Source organism: Anolis sagrei, chromosome 2 (genome assembly GCF_037176765.1).
Source record: "Anolis sagrei isolate rAnoSag1 chromosome 2, rAnoSag1.mat, whole genome shotgun sequence".
NCBI lineage: Eukaryota > Metazoa > Chordata > Lepidosauria > Squamata > Dactyloidae > Anolis > Anolis sagrei.
The window spans coordinates 246002401-246019518 of record NC_090022.1 but is presented as its reverse complement, the minus strand read 5'-3'; the positions used below and the strand labels follow the sequence as shown (position 1 = coordinate 246019518).

The window sequence follows — 17118 nt, the reverse complement described above, 5'->3', positions numbered from 1 at the left end:
AGCCCTGGTTGCTCAGCTGAAGATCCCGAGTCCTGTAGTCCATTTTCTGCCAAGTGCCTAGGTACTCCAGAAGAAGATGCAGTCCTTGTTGACCCAGGGGATGACCAATCTGGTATACAGTTTGTTTTTATTGTCTTCACCATGGTTTTAGATTTTGGGCACATTTAGTCTGGTTCCACATCACAGGCCTCGCTGGTTTGAGTGGCCCTCCAACTCAACCCTCTGACTCATTAGAGCATACACATCCCACCACCACCACCACCACGTCAAGGTGCTTTTTATACCCTGCTTTTTGTCTCCACAAAAGATACTAATGCAACTGCCTCAGGCAGCATACTCTGAAGGCAGTTGCACATACAAGTGACAGTTGCCTGGCAACTCTTCTGTCTTGAATAAACAAGCTGTGTGGATCACCTAGTCTGTGCACTACTCACAAGGATCTGCTGTCCTTGGATGTGATGAAAGTTATGTTGTTGCCACTGGCAGAGTAAGGCTTAACTGTGATTTCTGTCTATTGAGCAGGGAAAGGAGAAGAGGAAACCTTTTTGTACTTTGCTTCCAGCAGCCAAATATCTTGAGTCAATCCCAGGTATGAGAAGTTTGAGAGTGCTGGCAATTAGCTTCACTCATTACCATTCAGGAGTTGCATAAGGGTGGGCATGGGCCAGAATGAAGCTTGTATAAACTCCCAGTGGCAAAGAAACAGGTGCTTTGGCTTAGACAGTCTGACCATAGTCAGACCCGTAGCCAGGATTTCATTTTTTTTTTGGGGGGGGGGGGGGCTGAATTTTTTTCAGGGGGGTTTCGGGGGGGCTGAGTTTCTGGGGGGGGGGGGGCTGAGTCTGAGTGAAAGAGGGTCTACCCTAGCAAACCTTTTGTATCATTACCCTAATACCCCCATGCATATGGGATATATTGAGTATGGTGATCAGATCATGATATGAATAAACATAACAGTTTAAGTAATGCACCACTAAGGCCTTTTCGCGAACCACCATGAGAATTTCGGGGGGGGGCTGATGCCCCCCCAAATGCCCCCCCCCCCCCGGCTACATGCCTGACCATAGTGATCCAACCTTGGATAGCCTCCAATATACTGTACACGGGGCTGCCTTTGAAAATGTTTCAGAAACCACTGCTAATTCAAAATGTGTTACAGAAAATATCTCCCCTTTACTGAAATGTCCAGAGTCCCTTGGGTTTCCCAAAAAGATAGTGGCATCAGGTGGTTACCACATCAGTGAATTGAGGCATCTATTCAAAGTTTGAATCCAAAATGTTTAGTTTATTTGTAGTAAGTGTAGTGTTAACAGAGCAAATCCAGGGAAGAATATTCCACATTGCAACAGAATTGTTTTGCTGTTGTAGACAAGCCCTATGGGCTGCTGTTCAAATACAGCATTGTTTTCACAAATTGCCCATATAGGCTGCCTGATTCTGTTTGAGACCCAGGTATGGGCAAACCCAGGCCTGGGCAAACCCAGGCCTGGGGGCCGAATGCAGCCCCTTGGGCTTTTTTCTCAGCCCCTCCTCTCTCACACCATCCTATCCTATCCAATCCTTCCTTCTCTCTTTAATTCCCCCTTTCATCCTTCCTTCCTTCCCTTCCTTCCTTACCTCCCTCTTTCTCCTTCAATCCTTCCTTCCCTTCCACCCTTTTGTCCTTCCTTCCCTCTTTCCTCCCTCCTTCCCCCTCTCTCTTTCTGCTTTCTTTTTTTCCTTTCCTTTCCTTTCCTTTCCCTTTGTCTTTCCTTCCTTCTCTCTTGCCTTCCCCTCTACCCTCCCTTCATTCCCTTCCACTCTTTCTTCTTTTTTTCCTTCCTCCTTTCCTCCTGGGGGATGTTTCGCTGGGAAAAGAGAAGGTAGAGAGGGAACATTAGAACCATGTTTCAAGATTTAAAAGGGAATTGAGGAGGAGGGGGAAAATTGACCTCCTGCTGCTCTAGAGACCAGGGCACAAGGGAGCAATGGTTTCCAAATGGCAGGGAAAGAGATTTGACTGAAAGGATTAGGAAGAACTTCGTGAGAGTAAGAGCTGTTGGAGAATGGCATAGGCTGCCACATAGTCTGATGGAGGTTTTTCAGCAGAGGCTATTAGGCATGTTTTGATTGTGCCTTCTTGCACGGCAGGGGGTTGGACTGGATAGCCCTTGAGGATCTTGTCCAGCTCTTGGAATCTATATCAGGAGTAGACAATATGGGGTCTCATGGATACATTTTTTCCTCTCCCATCCACCATCTCACCCTGACCAAGACAATCCTTTTGGGATCCCAACGTTTCCTGTCTTTCCTTAACTTTCTGCCTCCGAACCCCCTTCCTCCCAGCCCGCCTGCCTACCCTGCTCTGGCCTGCCATGCAGCCACCAAGTTAGAAAGTTTACCCATGCCTGCCCTATTGGAATTGATGCATCTGGTGCGAGCTCCCTGACTACAGTTCCGTACCCATAAATTTAATTGTAAAAAACTTCCCAATGCTTTTTTTAAAAAAATGACCTTTTCCCAGTGCAAATTGCTGATGTGATGCCTTCAAGGAAGACTGGAGCTGTAATGGAGTGGCAAAGGTCTGAAACTCCCTACGTCTACCCCCTGCTTGCAATAGGCTGGTGGAGGGAACTGCACTCAAGGCAGAACTATGCAGCTAAGGTCAGTCATAATTCTGTCCCCACTAACACCATCACCAATTTTGCATTCTGCTAAGGTCGTCTCAAGTTCTTTGAACCTTTTAAACTGTCATGTACATTTTATTGTGTATTTTTGGTGCATTGTAAATCCAGTTCGTTCTGCTCTTTTCTTAATTTTTATGATTATCTGTACTATTTTTCCTTTTTTTTTTTTTTTTTGTAAACCACCCTAACAGAACTTCTGAGAGGAAAGAAAGGGATATACATTGAATAAATAAGAAAAAAACCCTATATTAAATCTCCCATGTGCTATGCAAACATGGTTTCTCCACATAATGAGAAACAAAAATGTTTGAAATAAACCACTGGTTTTTTTTTACCCATTTCCTAGTTAATCCCACGTTAATGCACACTTGCTAGCACTGCCTACGACACAAATATTTTTTCACAGGGTTTTTTCCCCTTCCTCTCACAGATCCACAAATAAACAAAAGCCAGACGGGAGTAGAAGGAGCAAAGTGAGTGTGGCATTTTCTATCTGCTGAAGTTCACCAGCAGCACAGTAAACATAATGGTCCAGGTTCAGTCAATGGCATGACATCCGTGATGTCAAGTGGAAAACATGTTTTGCACACATCCTGAGACACCTTATAAGATGTCACAGGCTGTGCACAGCATGTTTCTTTTGTTTTAACTGACAAGAACAAATCACTGCTCCTTTCTGAAAAGATGTAGCTGCCTGTTTTCTTCAAGCCCCTTTGCCTAAAGCAGCTGCTATTTTGCAATGAGCGCAGGCACTTGGGACCTGCAGGGAACTGAGAAGGGAAGGAAGGAGAGACCGTGGATTATTTTCTAAATTTCTGTTATCTTTGCAATTCCTTATCCTAAAAGAGATTAATCTGTTAAAGGGTCAATTGAGCTCACAGACATCTTTCTCTGTCCCTGTCCAACCCTGTACCTCTTAGGACTTTTCTCACAGCTATTTTGTATTGATGGTAAACATCACAGACCACTTTGTTCCATGTGGAGAGGGATTCAACCCACAGGTAGGAAATCTATACTCTGCCAGATGTGGTTGGACTCTGACTCCCATAATCCCAAGCAAGAATTGCTAGTGATATGGAAGTAGTGATAAGACTTGGATATCATCTGGAGAGCTATCAATTGCCCATTCCTGCCTGATTTGCACACATTTTTGGTTCATTATGTAAGACAATGCCTTCCGGACAAGTATTTATTTATCATTCGGGAGTGAACCAAACAGTTGTATTGTATTTTAAAATAAAAACCACACATACACACACACAAAGTTTGCAAACTTGGCATTCTATTAAATGTCCTTTGACCATTAGCTGGCCACCTGGAATGCCTCTGGTGTTGCTATAAAAAGGTCCTCTATTGTGCATGTGGCAGGGCTCAGGTTGCAGTAGGTAATGTGTGGTTTGCATTTCTCCACACTCGCATGTCGTGGAATGTACTTTGTAGCCTTTTTTCTTAAGGTTGGCTCTGCATCTCGTGGTGCCAGAGCGCAGCTGTTCAGCACCTTCCAAGTCACACAGGGAGTCTTTCATTTGGTATCAGCCATTGATTGAGGTTCTGGGTTTTAGTCTGCCACTTTTGGACTCTCACTTGCTGAGGTGTTCCAGCAAGTGTCTCTGTAGATATCAGAAAACTACTTCTTGATTTACGTCATTGGAGTGCTGGCTGATATCCAAACAGGGGATGGTCCAGAGATGTCACTGCCTTGGTCCTTTCACTATTGGTTGCTACTTCCTGGTGGATGTCAGGTGGTGCAATACCAGCTAAACAGTGTAATTTCTCCAGTGGTGTAGGGCGCAGACACCTCATGATAATTTGGCATGTCTCATTAAGAGCTACATCCACTGTTTTAGCATGGTGAGATGTATTCCACACTGGGCATGCATACTCAGCAGCAGGGTAGCAAAGTGCAAGGGCAGATGTCTTCACTGTATCTGGTTGTAACCCCCAGGTTGTGCCAGTCAGCTGTCGTATGATATTATTTCTAGCACCCATGTTTTGCTTGATATTCATGCAGTTCTTCTTGTTGGTCAGAGAATGGTCTAGGGTAACTCCCAGGTATTTGGGTGTACTGCAGTGTGCTGCAATGGGATTCCTTCCCAGGTAATCCTCAGAGCTCGAGATGCTTGTCTGTTCTTAAGACGATAAGCACTTGCCCCTTAACCCCTGAAATAACGAGACAGACAACAAAGGTATGGATTCAAATTGGGCAACTTTTATTGAATGTTACCTATTTAACTTTTCCTGAACTAAACTAAGTGTCAAGGAACTTGGTGGCTAACCGAGGCAGCGTCCTCGGCTACTTAGTGTGTAAAATTTGTGTGCCCTGGATCCCCAACCGGGCAACCTGAAGGTAAAGTCTGGAGAAGCCTGTGTCCGATTATTGATATCAGCTTCTCTCCTTACTGTGCCAATTGATGTCCCCTCACCCATTTGTTGACTTCTAGGTGAGTGTTTGTTGTATAGTGACCCCCACCCTTAAGGGGTGCCTTGCGTATACCTCCATGTCTGTGTTTTCCTGATCTATTTATGCCACGGATTGGGGGCAAATGTCTATTTCGCCCCCATCCCCCACCAAGCCACCTCAAAACTTCCTGAATGCCTAAGTGCAAATCAGCCAAAAATTGTGCGTTACCCGAATCTGTAAGGCCTAACTGCAAATCAGCCAAAAATTGTGCGTTACCCAAATCTGTAAGGTGTACACCAACATAATGGTAAAACTGTGTTTTGTCATGTGTAATGTCTCCATGGTGTATGTAAAATCCCCTGCCCCGTGCCGAAGCCGTGCACATGGCCCGGTTCACACGCGGTCTGGCCTTCTCAAGCTTCCTGACGTCACCGCCTCCTGGCCACCGAAGGCGTGTAATGATGGCCGACCAAGCGATGTGAACCCGGGGCCATGCCTGCCAGATCTTATGAATGTCAGCACGGGCTTGTAGATACAGGGCCCTGCCGTTAAGCAGGCCCAGATCGTAACCTCCGATATGGAGCACCGGCCCAACGAAGGCCCCGAACACCCTTCCACTCGACTAATGCAGTGGAAGCGCAACCCAGACGCTGGCCAAAGGACGAGTTCCTGGCGTATCTCTCCGCCCAGTGGACATAATTATGCCCACAACAAGGATTCTCCATCTATGCACCAGCCTGGCAGTCCCTGCAAAATAAACAACAAACAAACAAGCGCCGAGCGAACCTATCACCTGTAAGCGTCCTATTTCCCCCTGCCCATTGATTTAATGGCCACAACCTTATAACCCAGGTGAGCTGCCAAAGATGCTGCCCCTATACGAGAAGAATGAGTGCCAAGTTATGGGCACCCGAACCCCAGCATCTTCGGCGCCCTATCTGTGATGGCCCAAACTGATATTTTGCAAGGGGGTGGAATCCTGAAGGCAAAACAAATATTCCCTCGACTCACCCTAGCTCGGGGTCCCTGTATCTAGCTAATGCAGCCGGCACGCCCAGGGGATCATATCAGACGTATCTCAAATTAGAGGATAAGGTGTGAAACCAGGAACCCAACACCGTGAAACATCATGAAACAAGGGAGCCAGTTCTCCCAATTCTGCTCAACCTTGCGTTTCTTAATTTTCTCCTTACTGTCCTCATCTAACTCCTCCTTCTCCTTCTTATCCAGATCCCTAAAGTATAAAGAAAAGATATCGATATATTCATTTCTCAATATCTTCTCCATAGTTTTGGTTGCCAAATGGGAACCTAAACCTGAAAGACTGACAGTAGGAGTCGCCTGTGGTGGCCATTTTGCTGTGCCCCAAAATTTGTTAGCCTCCCCAGTTCGGGCCGATTCCAAGGTGACAGTAGCCGGTTTGGCCGATTTAGTGGTGGAATCATCCCTATTCTCCCCTATACTGTGTTCCGACCCACCAGCAGACTGACTCCCAACTGCAGCATGTGAGTGAACCCCCACCACTGGTTGAGCCCGCCCCTGGTCCCATGGCCATGTGAGTGAGGTGGAAGTACTTGCTGATGTGAGTGTGGTGGAAGTACCTGCTGGGACAGCCGTCACCAACTGCTTGCGCCCTGCTACCACAGTGGAAGCAGCAGTCGACCCCACCGACTGAGTGGACCCAGCCACGGCACTGGACGTAGAGGCCAATGCCGCGGGCTGACTGGGTCCGGCCACAGCAGCTGCCATGGACCCGGACAAAGCCTGCACAGATGAAGGTGCTTCGGGACTGGTGATGGTCTGCACAGCCGAAGACACCGAAGAAGAGCTCTCCGCAGCCCCCGGAGCCACCGGCTGGTCAGGAAGTCGAACCGCCTTTTCAGCCCCCGCGGTCAAAGCCGACTCTAAAATAGAAACCCGGGACAAGGATTTAAACAATTGCTTCTTGCTTGCCTGGCGAGTGGGGCGTGAACCAGCCCCACCAGTCCCGACCCCCCTATCCTTTTCCACTTGGTTAACACGCTGCAGAAGGGCCTCTAGATCTTCCATAGACACCCCATCTTCATCCGACGATGACCCGTCCTGACGTAAAGGGCGCTTGTGACCTGTCTTCTCCGCGGGACCCTTTCCCTTAGGGCCCCCCTTGTTTTTCTTCGAAGGCATCCTAAAGAACAAATGGGAGTAGAAGATACCAATGAGCACCGACACCGCCCACCGTGCACATGTGCCCCCGTAGTAGCCTCCCCCACTTGCAGTCGCGGCAATGATAGAGTGCATACAGCCCCACCTAATCATAGAATCAAAGAGTTGGAGGAAACACCATGTGCCTTCCCAGATTTCCAACTTATGGCGCCCTATTGTTTACGGCACCACATAACCACAGAAACAAAGAGTTGGAAAAAACATATGCATCGTTCCTCCTCCCTTGCTTATGCCGCCCTAAACCATAGAATCAAAGAGTTGAAAGAGACCCCAGGCGCCAGACTTCCATGCCTATGCCGAATGGGCAACCACCTGTTGGTGACCCGAACTGTGGCCCGGTTAACACAACAAAATGGACCATAACACAACAAAATGGACCATGTGTCATTAGCCACCACCCCCCTGTGGCGCCTTGGAATCATAGCATCAAAGAGTTGCAAGAGGCACCATGCTCCCTCACCTGCCTCTGCCTACAGAATAAGTATGCTAATACTTCCCATTGTAATACTAATGTTTGTATTTGTTAAAATTGTTCTTCATTTTAATTATTGTATTGTTTTAAGCGGTTTATTTATATACATTTTTTATTTTTTTATATATATATATATATATATATACATATACATATATATAAATAGTTATATAATATTAAAAACCAACACAGGCCAAACGGGCCATACCAATACCAAATGGCAGCCGCGCTTCCAACAAAATGGCGGCCGCTTGCTTAAAGGGATTAATAAATCATCCCTCAACAAAGCGAGGCTGGTGAAAACAGCCGCCGCCGCTAGCACGGCCGAATCGGAGCCTCGCCTTAACTAGCGTGCAGCCGGATCGAGGCCCCAGCCTCACATATGGCCAAACTGTCCCAAAAACTAATTGTGCAAAACTGCGTCACTGTGCAAAAGTGCGTCACAAAAGGGACCAAAATGGCGCCCGGCGCCGCGGCGCACAACCCAGCAGGCCAAAATGGCGCCCTGCGCAGCCACGCTTGGCCCCAAAGGCCAGAATGGCGGCCCAGCAGGCCAAAATGGCGCCCTGCGCAGCCGCGCTCGGCCGCAAAGGCCAGAATGGCGCCTATCGCAGCAGCGGCCGCCCAAAATGCCGGCCGCTGCTCCGCGCCTCCAGGAAACCTCGCGCGGCCCCAAAGTCGCGGGCAAGGTCCGCGCAACAAAACAATCGCGGGAAAGACGCCCTCGCGCCTTCCCAAGGACCCGGGCGCGCACCACTCGTTCCTCCCGCCGCGCCACGGCAGCGGCCTTGACTCGGGAGGACCCGAGCGCGCGCCACTTGCTCCTCCCACCGCGCCGCTGATCCTCGCGGCGAACCCCAGCGGCCTGGCCACCGTAGGGAAGGAGAGAAGGCTCTGGAGCTCGCGCCACTCGCTCTTCCCGCCGCGCTGCCTCGCCGCCGATCCCCGCGGTGGCCACGGCGGCCTGGATCCGCAGGGGAAGGAGAGAAGGCTCCCCTCCTTCCCAGCCCTTCCCAGGAGCAGACCTTAGTTGCGTCTTCCTCCTGAAACGTCTAGCAAGACTGAGGTAAGGAGGCTGGCTCACGTGACTAGCCAGCCCCCGCCCCTCTTCCAGGAGGTTCTAAAGGAACCTCCGATTCTCTCCCTTCAGGGGGTGGGGCAAATCGCTCTCCCCACCAACTGTGTTGGTGTGGAGAGTCCCATGTCTGTGTTTTAGAAGGATTAGGAATCAGCTGGTTTTCCCTATCAGGTTGGCACTTGTCCAAGAAACAGACAACATTGTCTCCTGCTTTATTAAATATTTCTCAGAGAACATTCGTTCACAAGTTCTCAGTTAAGAAACCTATAAAATACAGTCCTACCATCTGGTTTTTCTCTAGGAATCTGGAGAACTGGATTTTGTTGCCTCCCTTCCTCTGAAATAAACAATAATAGTAATAGAAGTTATAAACATTTTAAAACAATTAGGCATTTATATTCAGTCAGTGAAAATATGAAGTAAAAGGTGAGATGGAAATTAGTCCCGCAGCTAAAGCAAGTGAATAACATTGAATCTAAATGATCTCCTAAATCTGTTGTGTTTTCTATGAAGAATGCATATTGATCAAAAGTAACAGAGTTGTCAATGGAATGTGCAAAACAATGCAAATATTTGAATTTGCATTAGAGAGTCTGACACTTCCAGATTTGCTTGCTGTTGATAAATAAAGTTCCAAACGCATTCAGTATAACAATGAAGATGCTTGGAATTTGTATAATGAGTCTTCCCAATGCTTTAAATCTCGGATGACTTGCCTGTGGTTTACACAGGTGGAACGTGGGCTGAATCCACACATACACACCCAAATTATTTCCTCATATGCACAGCACATCTATCTACCAGCTTAATATTTTCCCTTCTTCTTTTTTGTAGCTCAACAGATAATCAAAACTAAAGCTGTATTCTGACAAAATATTCCAAATTTAATAAATGTGTGTCTGCTCCCGTTTTTAATAGATGGCAGGAGGATTGTACATGAATAATGTGTGTAATATGGTTGTTGGTTGACTTTCCTTTCACATCCCAGAGAATGAGAAGAACATCAGTTCAATTTGAAGGCAATTTCCCACCAAGATAATCTCCTCACTGGTGCAAATGTAAAACTAAGCATATTGGAGACATAAATATGAAACATTGACAGGAGGGGAATACCCTCAGTTAAGGCACATTATGTCTGCTGTCCACCAAGACATGAAAGATAACAAAAGCAAAAGGGTGGGTTCCTACTATGTACTATATTCTGCAAATCTCAAAACAAAACCGTTTGCTATTTTTACAGCCATCTTTCTGCAACTACATATTATGGAACAGTTGAATTATTCCTACATTATTAATGCCCCATTAATGCTACAGAGGCCTTGGAATGTGATGACTAAGAATTAATTATTTTGGACTCACCTTGATCCCGTGTCTCTCATTAGGTGAAGGGTAACAGTAAAGAGATACAGAGGTCATTGTGACTGAATAATTTTTGAACATGCAAGATTCTTTATAAACTAATATATGAATTAGTGTAGAAACCAGTTCAGATCAGAGGAGGGAACTGCTTGGTCCTCCAGATGCTCTTCATATACTATATATACTCAAGTATAAGCCGACCCGAATATAAGCTGAGTCACCTAATTTTACCACAAAAAACTGGGGAAACATATAGACTCAAGTATAAGCCAAAGGTTTAAAATGCAGTAGCTACTGGTGAATTTCAAAATAAAAATAGATACCAATAAAATTACATTAATTGAGACATCAGTAGGTTAAATGTTTTTGAATAAGATAAGACTGGTCAACTCTGATTAAACCATTATTCTAACCTTCAATGTAGATGTGTTTATGCATCCTTCCAATAATAATAGAGAGTAAAATAATAAATGTAATAATAATAATCCAGACTGTAGTAGTAGCAGTAGTAATAATAATAATAATAATAATAATAATAGAGTGAAATAATGGAAATGTAATAGTAACAGTAATAATAGAGTAAAATAATAAATGTAGTAATAATAATAGAGTAAAATATTAAATGTAATAAAAATAAAAATAATAACAGAGTAAAATAATAAATAACCTTGATTCGAGTATAAGCTGAGGGGGACTTTTTTAGCCTAAAAAGGGCTGAAAAACTAGGCTTATACTCAAGTATATACAGTAATTGCTTGAGTCGCCTGAGGGCTGAGAAAAGTGGTATATAAATGAAGTAAATAAATAAATAAAATGAAGTAATTCTAGCAGCCATAGCCAGTAACACCCAGCAGCCTTCACTAACATAACCAGTTGTGAGGGATACTAAGACCTGCAATTCAACATTTGGAGGATCACACAATTCCCATATCTGCCTACATTCATACACTGGGTTCAACTGTTTCTCCTCTTGGAGTAAGCTACAGCAGCTAACAAATAATACTCTGAAACCAAAATGTGTGAAATCCATGATATATTTTAAGCCTACATTGTTCAAATAATTTCATTCACAACTGCTATCAACCCTACCAAACATGAGCAGTGGTAATGGATGTAGTCCAAAACATCTGGATACTATATATGAGAGAAAATGATGCTCATATTATTTGAGAACACAGAAATGCTGGGCCACTCTAACAACTACCATGTCAGACTACACAGAGAAGCCAATGAAATCTACAAGCATGTGGACAATTTCAACAGAAAGGAGGAAACCATGAAAATGAACGAAAGCTGGCAACCAGTATTTAAAAATAAAATAAAATCATGACAATAAATAAAAAGCAACTCAAAAAACAGGGGAATTCCAGACAAGAATCAGCTAACACCTCCCAACAAAGAATCCCCCAGGCAGCAACCCTCCATGCTTTGAAGCTGCGAGTCATTAAATACTAATCAAGGTGGCCATTTGCAACATTCACACTTGCCTCAAACAGACAAAAGTTCTTTCCCCCACCCTGGACATTCGAAAGATATATAAACCTCACTTACTTAGTGTCCAACAGACCTCACAATCTCTGGGGAAGCCTGCCATCGATGTGGACAAAACGTCAGGAGAGAATGCTTCTGGAGCATGGCCAGACAGCCTAGAAAACTCCCAGCAGCCCAGTAATTCCAGCCATGAAAGCTTTTGACAACACATGCTCATTGAAGTTGCCAAACTGAGGAAGTCTTTGAAGGATGTTTTTCAGGATTGGAGAGACTATGAACATGAATCCACACCTAGGCATTCCCTTTGCCATTGCTTGGTCAGTGTTTCTAAATAGATGCTTGTCATATGCAATGAGTCCTTTTTCCTTCATTATAAAAGTCAAAACTATGATGTTGCGATTAGCAACGCTAATAATTATAGCTAGGAATGCACCCACCATTATTTTTGCCATAATGTGCCATAATGGCAGACAAATACAGATGCTGGGGAGTGGCTGGTGGGCGGGGCGGGGCGGGGCGGGGCGGGGGGGGGATGGGGTGGAACTTCACATTAAATTTTGAGTAGGTCTGGCAGATCCTAAAATGCTCCTAATTCCAACTCTACAAACCAGCAGTAAGCTAAACCAAACCCTGCTTTACTCCTAGTTCAAAGAAACACATTCAAATATGTCAGAGAATTGCTGTGAATGGAAGTGAAGGTGACCTTGTGAAAAGTCATGAACTTTGAAAAACAAGTTTGAATAGTTTTTTTCAGAGCAGATCAAAACACTTCAGAAACATCTTACACTTATTCTCTCAAGTGATAAATGTCTGATGTCTGAGTGGTGACTTCCTGGAAATTCAGGTTATCAGCAATTTCATCAACAGCAATCTGGTTACTAATTGTTAAAACATCTCTGATGATGATATGATGATGATGATGATTATTATTATACTTTATTTGTATACTGCCCTATCTCCCCTAGGGGACTCAGAGCGGTTTCTACATATGCAAAATAATACAAAAACATAAAATATAAAACAAAAACATAGTCATAAACTGATAGCACAAGATATACATTAAAATTGTTTAAAACCAGTTCCGCTCTCTCTCCTTCATGCAAGGTAAGCTGCCAGGAGCAAAGATTTCAATAAGGGGCCTGGACTATTTAGAATGGGCTGGACCAAGGAGAAGGGAAAAATGGGGCTGGCTGAATACTATAATACATAGTTAGAACATGATGAACCTTATTTGTAATGGATCACAAATGCATTTTTATGAAGGTCTTGTGGACCACTGGTGGTTCACGAACCACAGATTGGGAAAAACTGTGCTAAAACAAAGCTTTCTGATATAATTACTGGCTAAGAGAAATGTTGATCCTTCTACATCACACAGAGTCTTTAGCGAAGACTACACTAAATGATTCTGCTTTAACACAGCTGTGTGTTCAGACATCAAAGTAAGTCAAGAATCAATAAATTATGTTAAAGAAGGAAATAATGGAATGTAATAATGTATATAAGGGAGAGATAGAGAGTACGCATAGGTGATGCAGAGAACAGGAAAAATAAACCTGTGAATATAAGGCTATGATGAGGTAATGGCAGCAGCAGAGACATATGATAGCACTGAGCATCTTTAGTGTGATTCTGTTGACTTAGAGCCAAACACCTAACTGTGCTAAGAAACAGGTGTGTTATGCACTCCAACAGTACGAAATCTCAACACTGATCACTACAGAAAGACTGTTTTCAGGAGAGGATATTCAATTATAGAACAGACTAACAATGATGTACAAACACATTTTAGGAAGCTTAATGCCGTTTTTGTTGTTTTTATTGAAAATCAGTCCCAGAGGGTTGAAATTCTGAACAGAGGATAAGTAAGATGGGAGAACACCACTGGGACATCACAAGGGCAAAGAAACTGGAAAAACAATTTTGAGCTGGACAACATCAGCAGGAAATGACTCGAGCATCCTTTCCACCCTAACCCAAGCTTTCCATTTTTTTCATTTTAAAAATGGTTAGGCCTTGTTACACATATTGTTCAGTGAGGGGGGAGTCTCTAGTAGAGATGATGTCCAGGTTTGCGACAGATGGGCACCTGACCAGCTGAATCCTGCTGCTTGTCTTAGTGAATTCATCTTTATCTTCCTGCCTAAAAGGAAGCTCATAAGGTTTCGTTGTCTTGTGCAGCTTCTCTAATCGCCATTTCATTACTTGCTTGAAGTGCTCTTCTGCCAGGTTTTGTTTCTGTTTGAGCTCTAATTCCAAGAGTTTTTCTTCTAGCTTAAGCTGGAGCAGCAATTCCTTTTCCCACTATTGTAAGACAACAACAATATTGACACAAGGTTATTTCATTCAAGAGCTTAATAAATGTTTTTAAAAACATGCTGGTATGTTGACTCTGCAGGAAATACAAAACCTGAAAACAGATTGAGAAAATTGACATAGCCTGGACTAGTGGGCTACAAATGTTTTTGACAAGGCTGAGTAATGTACACCTGACCTAATAGTTTTGTCCTCTAAGGTGCTACTGAATAGGTTGCAGGTTCTTCAAATGATACTTACAAACTCAGTTTTCTCTGTTTAAAAGTATATGTCCAGCATGTTATAGTGTTAACTAACAATTCTCTCTCTCTCGCTCTCTCTCTCTCAAACACACACAAACAAACACATTCATGAAGGGCTCTTGACCATTCCAGCTAGCTAGGAGGCTCAGCTGATGCAGAGGAATTGTCATGCTTCCCAGTATGACAGAATGTGTTATCTGAAAGTAAAATACCAAAAGACATGAGGTCAAGAAGCAGCCAGCTTTCATGCCATCAGCATTACAAAAGGGAAGCAACACAGTCACCAGCCATGACCTAGCAAACACCATATGCATACAAATCATACGCAGGTTACATAAATTTTATGCAAATTAAAATGTGTAAATCATCTGCTACCCTCTAACTCATCATGCAATTCCACAGTGGCTTTCGGTATTGAACTTATTCTTCTTCAAGCCTTTTTATTTTTCAAACCAGAAACATGTTACTGTGCAGAGAGAAAGTTCCACTGAGAAATATATTTTATTTTGACATTGCCTGCCCAATGCTTAAACAGACAAAAGACCATCCTATGATTTGGGAATCTCATTCAACTCAATAACATATTATTCAATTTTGAAAGTAGCATTTTTGAATGATAGCAGAGCATTAGGTGAAAAAAATAATTACAGGTGATAGGTACAAAAGTTCAGGGAGATATTACTTCACAAATTTGATTTTTGAAAGGGAGTAACAGTGCATTTCACATTAATCCCCTCATCAGTTTTCTGGCACAAACTATAATTAGTAATAATCTGAATTGCTCTTTTCTATACAAAAACATTTTCACTTTTACCTCAATTACTCCCAGAACTTTGTGAGGAAATGAGAGGCACTTACAAAGCACTAAGAATTAGTGACTTGAATTTAACACAATAACCTCAAGTCCTAGAACAAACTATGGAAAACAGCTTTTCTTGATGAAATTAATGTGTAACCTGCAAACTTTACTCAAAAATAGGAATGGGTTTTTTTCAGCAACAACTTCCAGAATTAACCAGAACCCACATAACCAGTTCACAAACTGGCTAGAAAGGACATGGGCAAACTTTGGCTCTCCAGGTGTTTTGAACTTCAACTCCCACAATTCCTAACAGCTGGTAGGAGATCAACCAATCAGCTTCATAAAAGACACTACAAATGGAGCAATGGGGAGACCCAAGAGAGTGTGAAGATCAAAGAGGAAAAGGGGAGAGCATGTACACATCCTGAAAAGTGATAAGAGGACAGATAGTTTGTGAGTTGGGAATAAGATAGAAGGGAGTAAAAGGGAAGAAAAACAACACCAGTCCAGGGTTGGGAAAGAAAGAAGGAGTGCAGTAGTTTTGCAAGGAAGCTGTTGAGGAAGGGAATCTACCAGTAACCAGAGCTTAGCCAAAGTTTTCTCATGTTACTCTGGGGATTCTCCACTGCGCTATGATTTCCAATTCAAGCTAGGTTTTCAACACAAGTATGAAATAAAGTACAATCTTTTAAAAATACAATTTCAACTGTACAAATATTATGCAGGGACTAAAAGTGTTGCAGTAAAGGAGAAGTTCATATCTCTAGTTCTGAGCCTCAACAACATCATTATTGCATTAATAGAGGCCCTGAAGGGATAGCCTTATGTGTAGAAACTGCAGCTCAGAGTAAAACAGAAATAATAAATGTGTTGTTGTTTACGAAAGAAGAAGTGCAGCTTAAGTTTCGAAAGGAGGATAAAGGAGAACAGATCTGGAAATAATGGCCACATAAAAAGAAGTGATAAGACTTTGAAGTACAAGGACAGGAGCTTCAAATTCAAAAAGCTGTTTGGGAGAGGTGATTGATTTTATGGGATGCCCCTGATTTCATTGTGGACTGGTTAATCTTAAATAATAAAATGTTCTCCTTCTAACAAAGCATTAAAGTTAACCAGTAGCTCCTGGGCATTTTTCCCAGTTGCCATTATTATCAGCTGACAGAACTTCCTTGAATGATAAAATGTATCTCAGTGCACTTAGTATTTTGCTGCCTCCAGAGTCAGAACTCAATGGTGAATTTATTCTAAAAGCTTGCTTAATGTATTGGAAACAGTATATTCCTTTCACTCCCAGAACTGGCTCAATAACAACAGATTTTAAGAACTTTTCAAAATACAGAATACTCTGGGTATTCAGAACATGGCAAGCGAAAGTCTCAAATCCCTAGTGTTTGTGGAACACAACCAAGTTGTATGTATGGCTATTACTATTAATAAGGATGTTGATAGCACTTTCCAATGCTTGTCTGTATCTCAGTGCTATGCCGAAGGTAAACAACTTGCCCTACACAAACCAGTGAGCTAGCTTCAAAGATGACTGGGGATTTGAAGATTTTCTTTTTCCACAACAAAATCTTCAGTCTCAAAACATTAAAGTCTGAAAGAAAAATGCTTTAAAACATGCTAGTTTTAAAGGAGTGTACTACCTTCCATTTGATTGTTTCTGGGACTGCCAGCTTAAAATCTCCAAGGGAAAAAGACAGTGAAAGTATTCAATACAGTGGAGGGAGAAGAAGGCTGAATAAAGGGTGGGAATTACATGCTCTGGAATGCTGATTTCAGGCCTGGTTCTTTTTTTTTTCTTTTTTTTTTATCACCCCATATTTCTTCCCCTCCTCAAATCCTCACATCATGTTTTTTTTCCCCAAGTCTTTTGGGGCACCTCTGTACTTCTTATCCCCCACCAAACTCAATGGGCCTGAAAACTCCTGAATCAACAAGGTTACACACATATTTAAATAACCCTGCTCACCCCCACCTGCCACCCCCTCCCAAAAAAAGCCCCACAAACAAACAAAAATAGCAAATAATGGGAGGGTTTTGTGATTTTCCCCTGGTCCTCTGATGGCCTAGTGGATTAAACCACTAA

The 17118-nt window shown here is 43.3% G+C and overlaps 1 protein-coding gene across 1 annotated transcript in view; it reads right to left on the bottom strand.

The window, feature by feature from the left end:
- Positions 1 to 13479: 13479 nt before the first annotated feature.
- Positions 13480 to 17118, bottom strand: part of TMEM232 (transmembrane protein 232) — a 152655-nt gene continuing 149016 nt past the window's right edge. Inside the window, exon 13 of the mRNA XM_067464496.1 lies at positions 13480 to 13973. Coding sequence (XP_067320597.1) covers positions 13689 to 13973 — 285 coding nt within the window. The 3' untranslated portion in view covers positions 13480 to 13688. The remainder of the gene's footprint in view (positions 13974 to 17118) is intronic.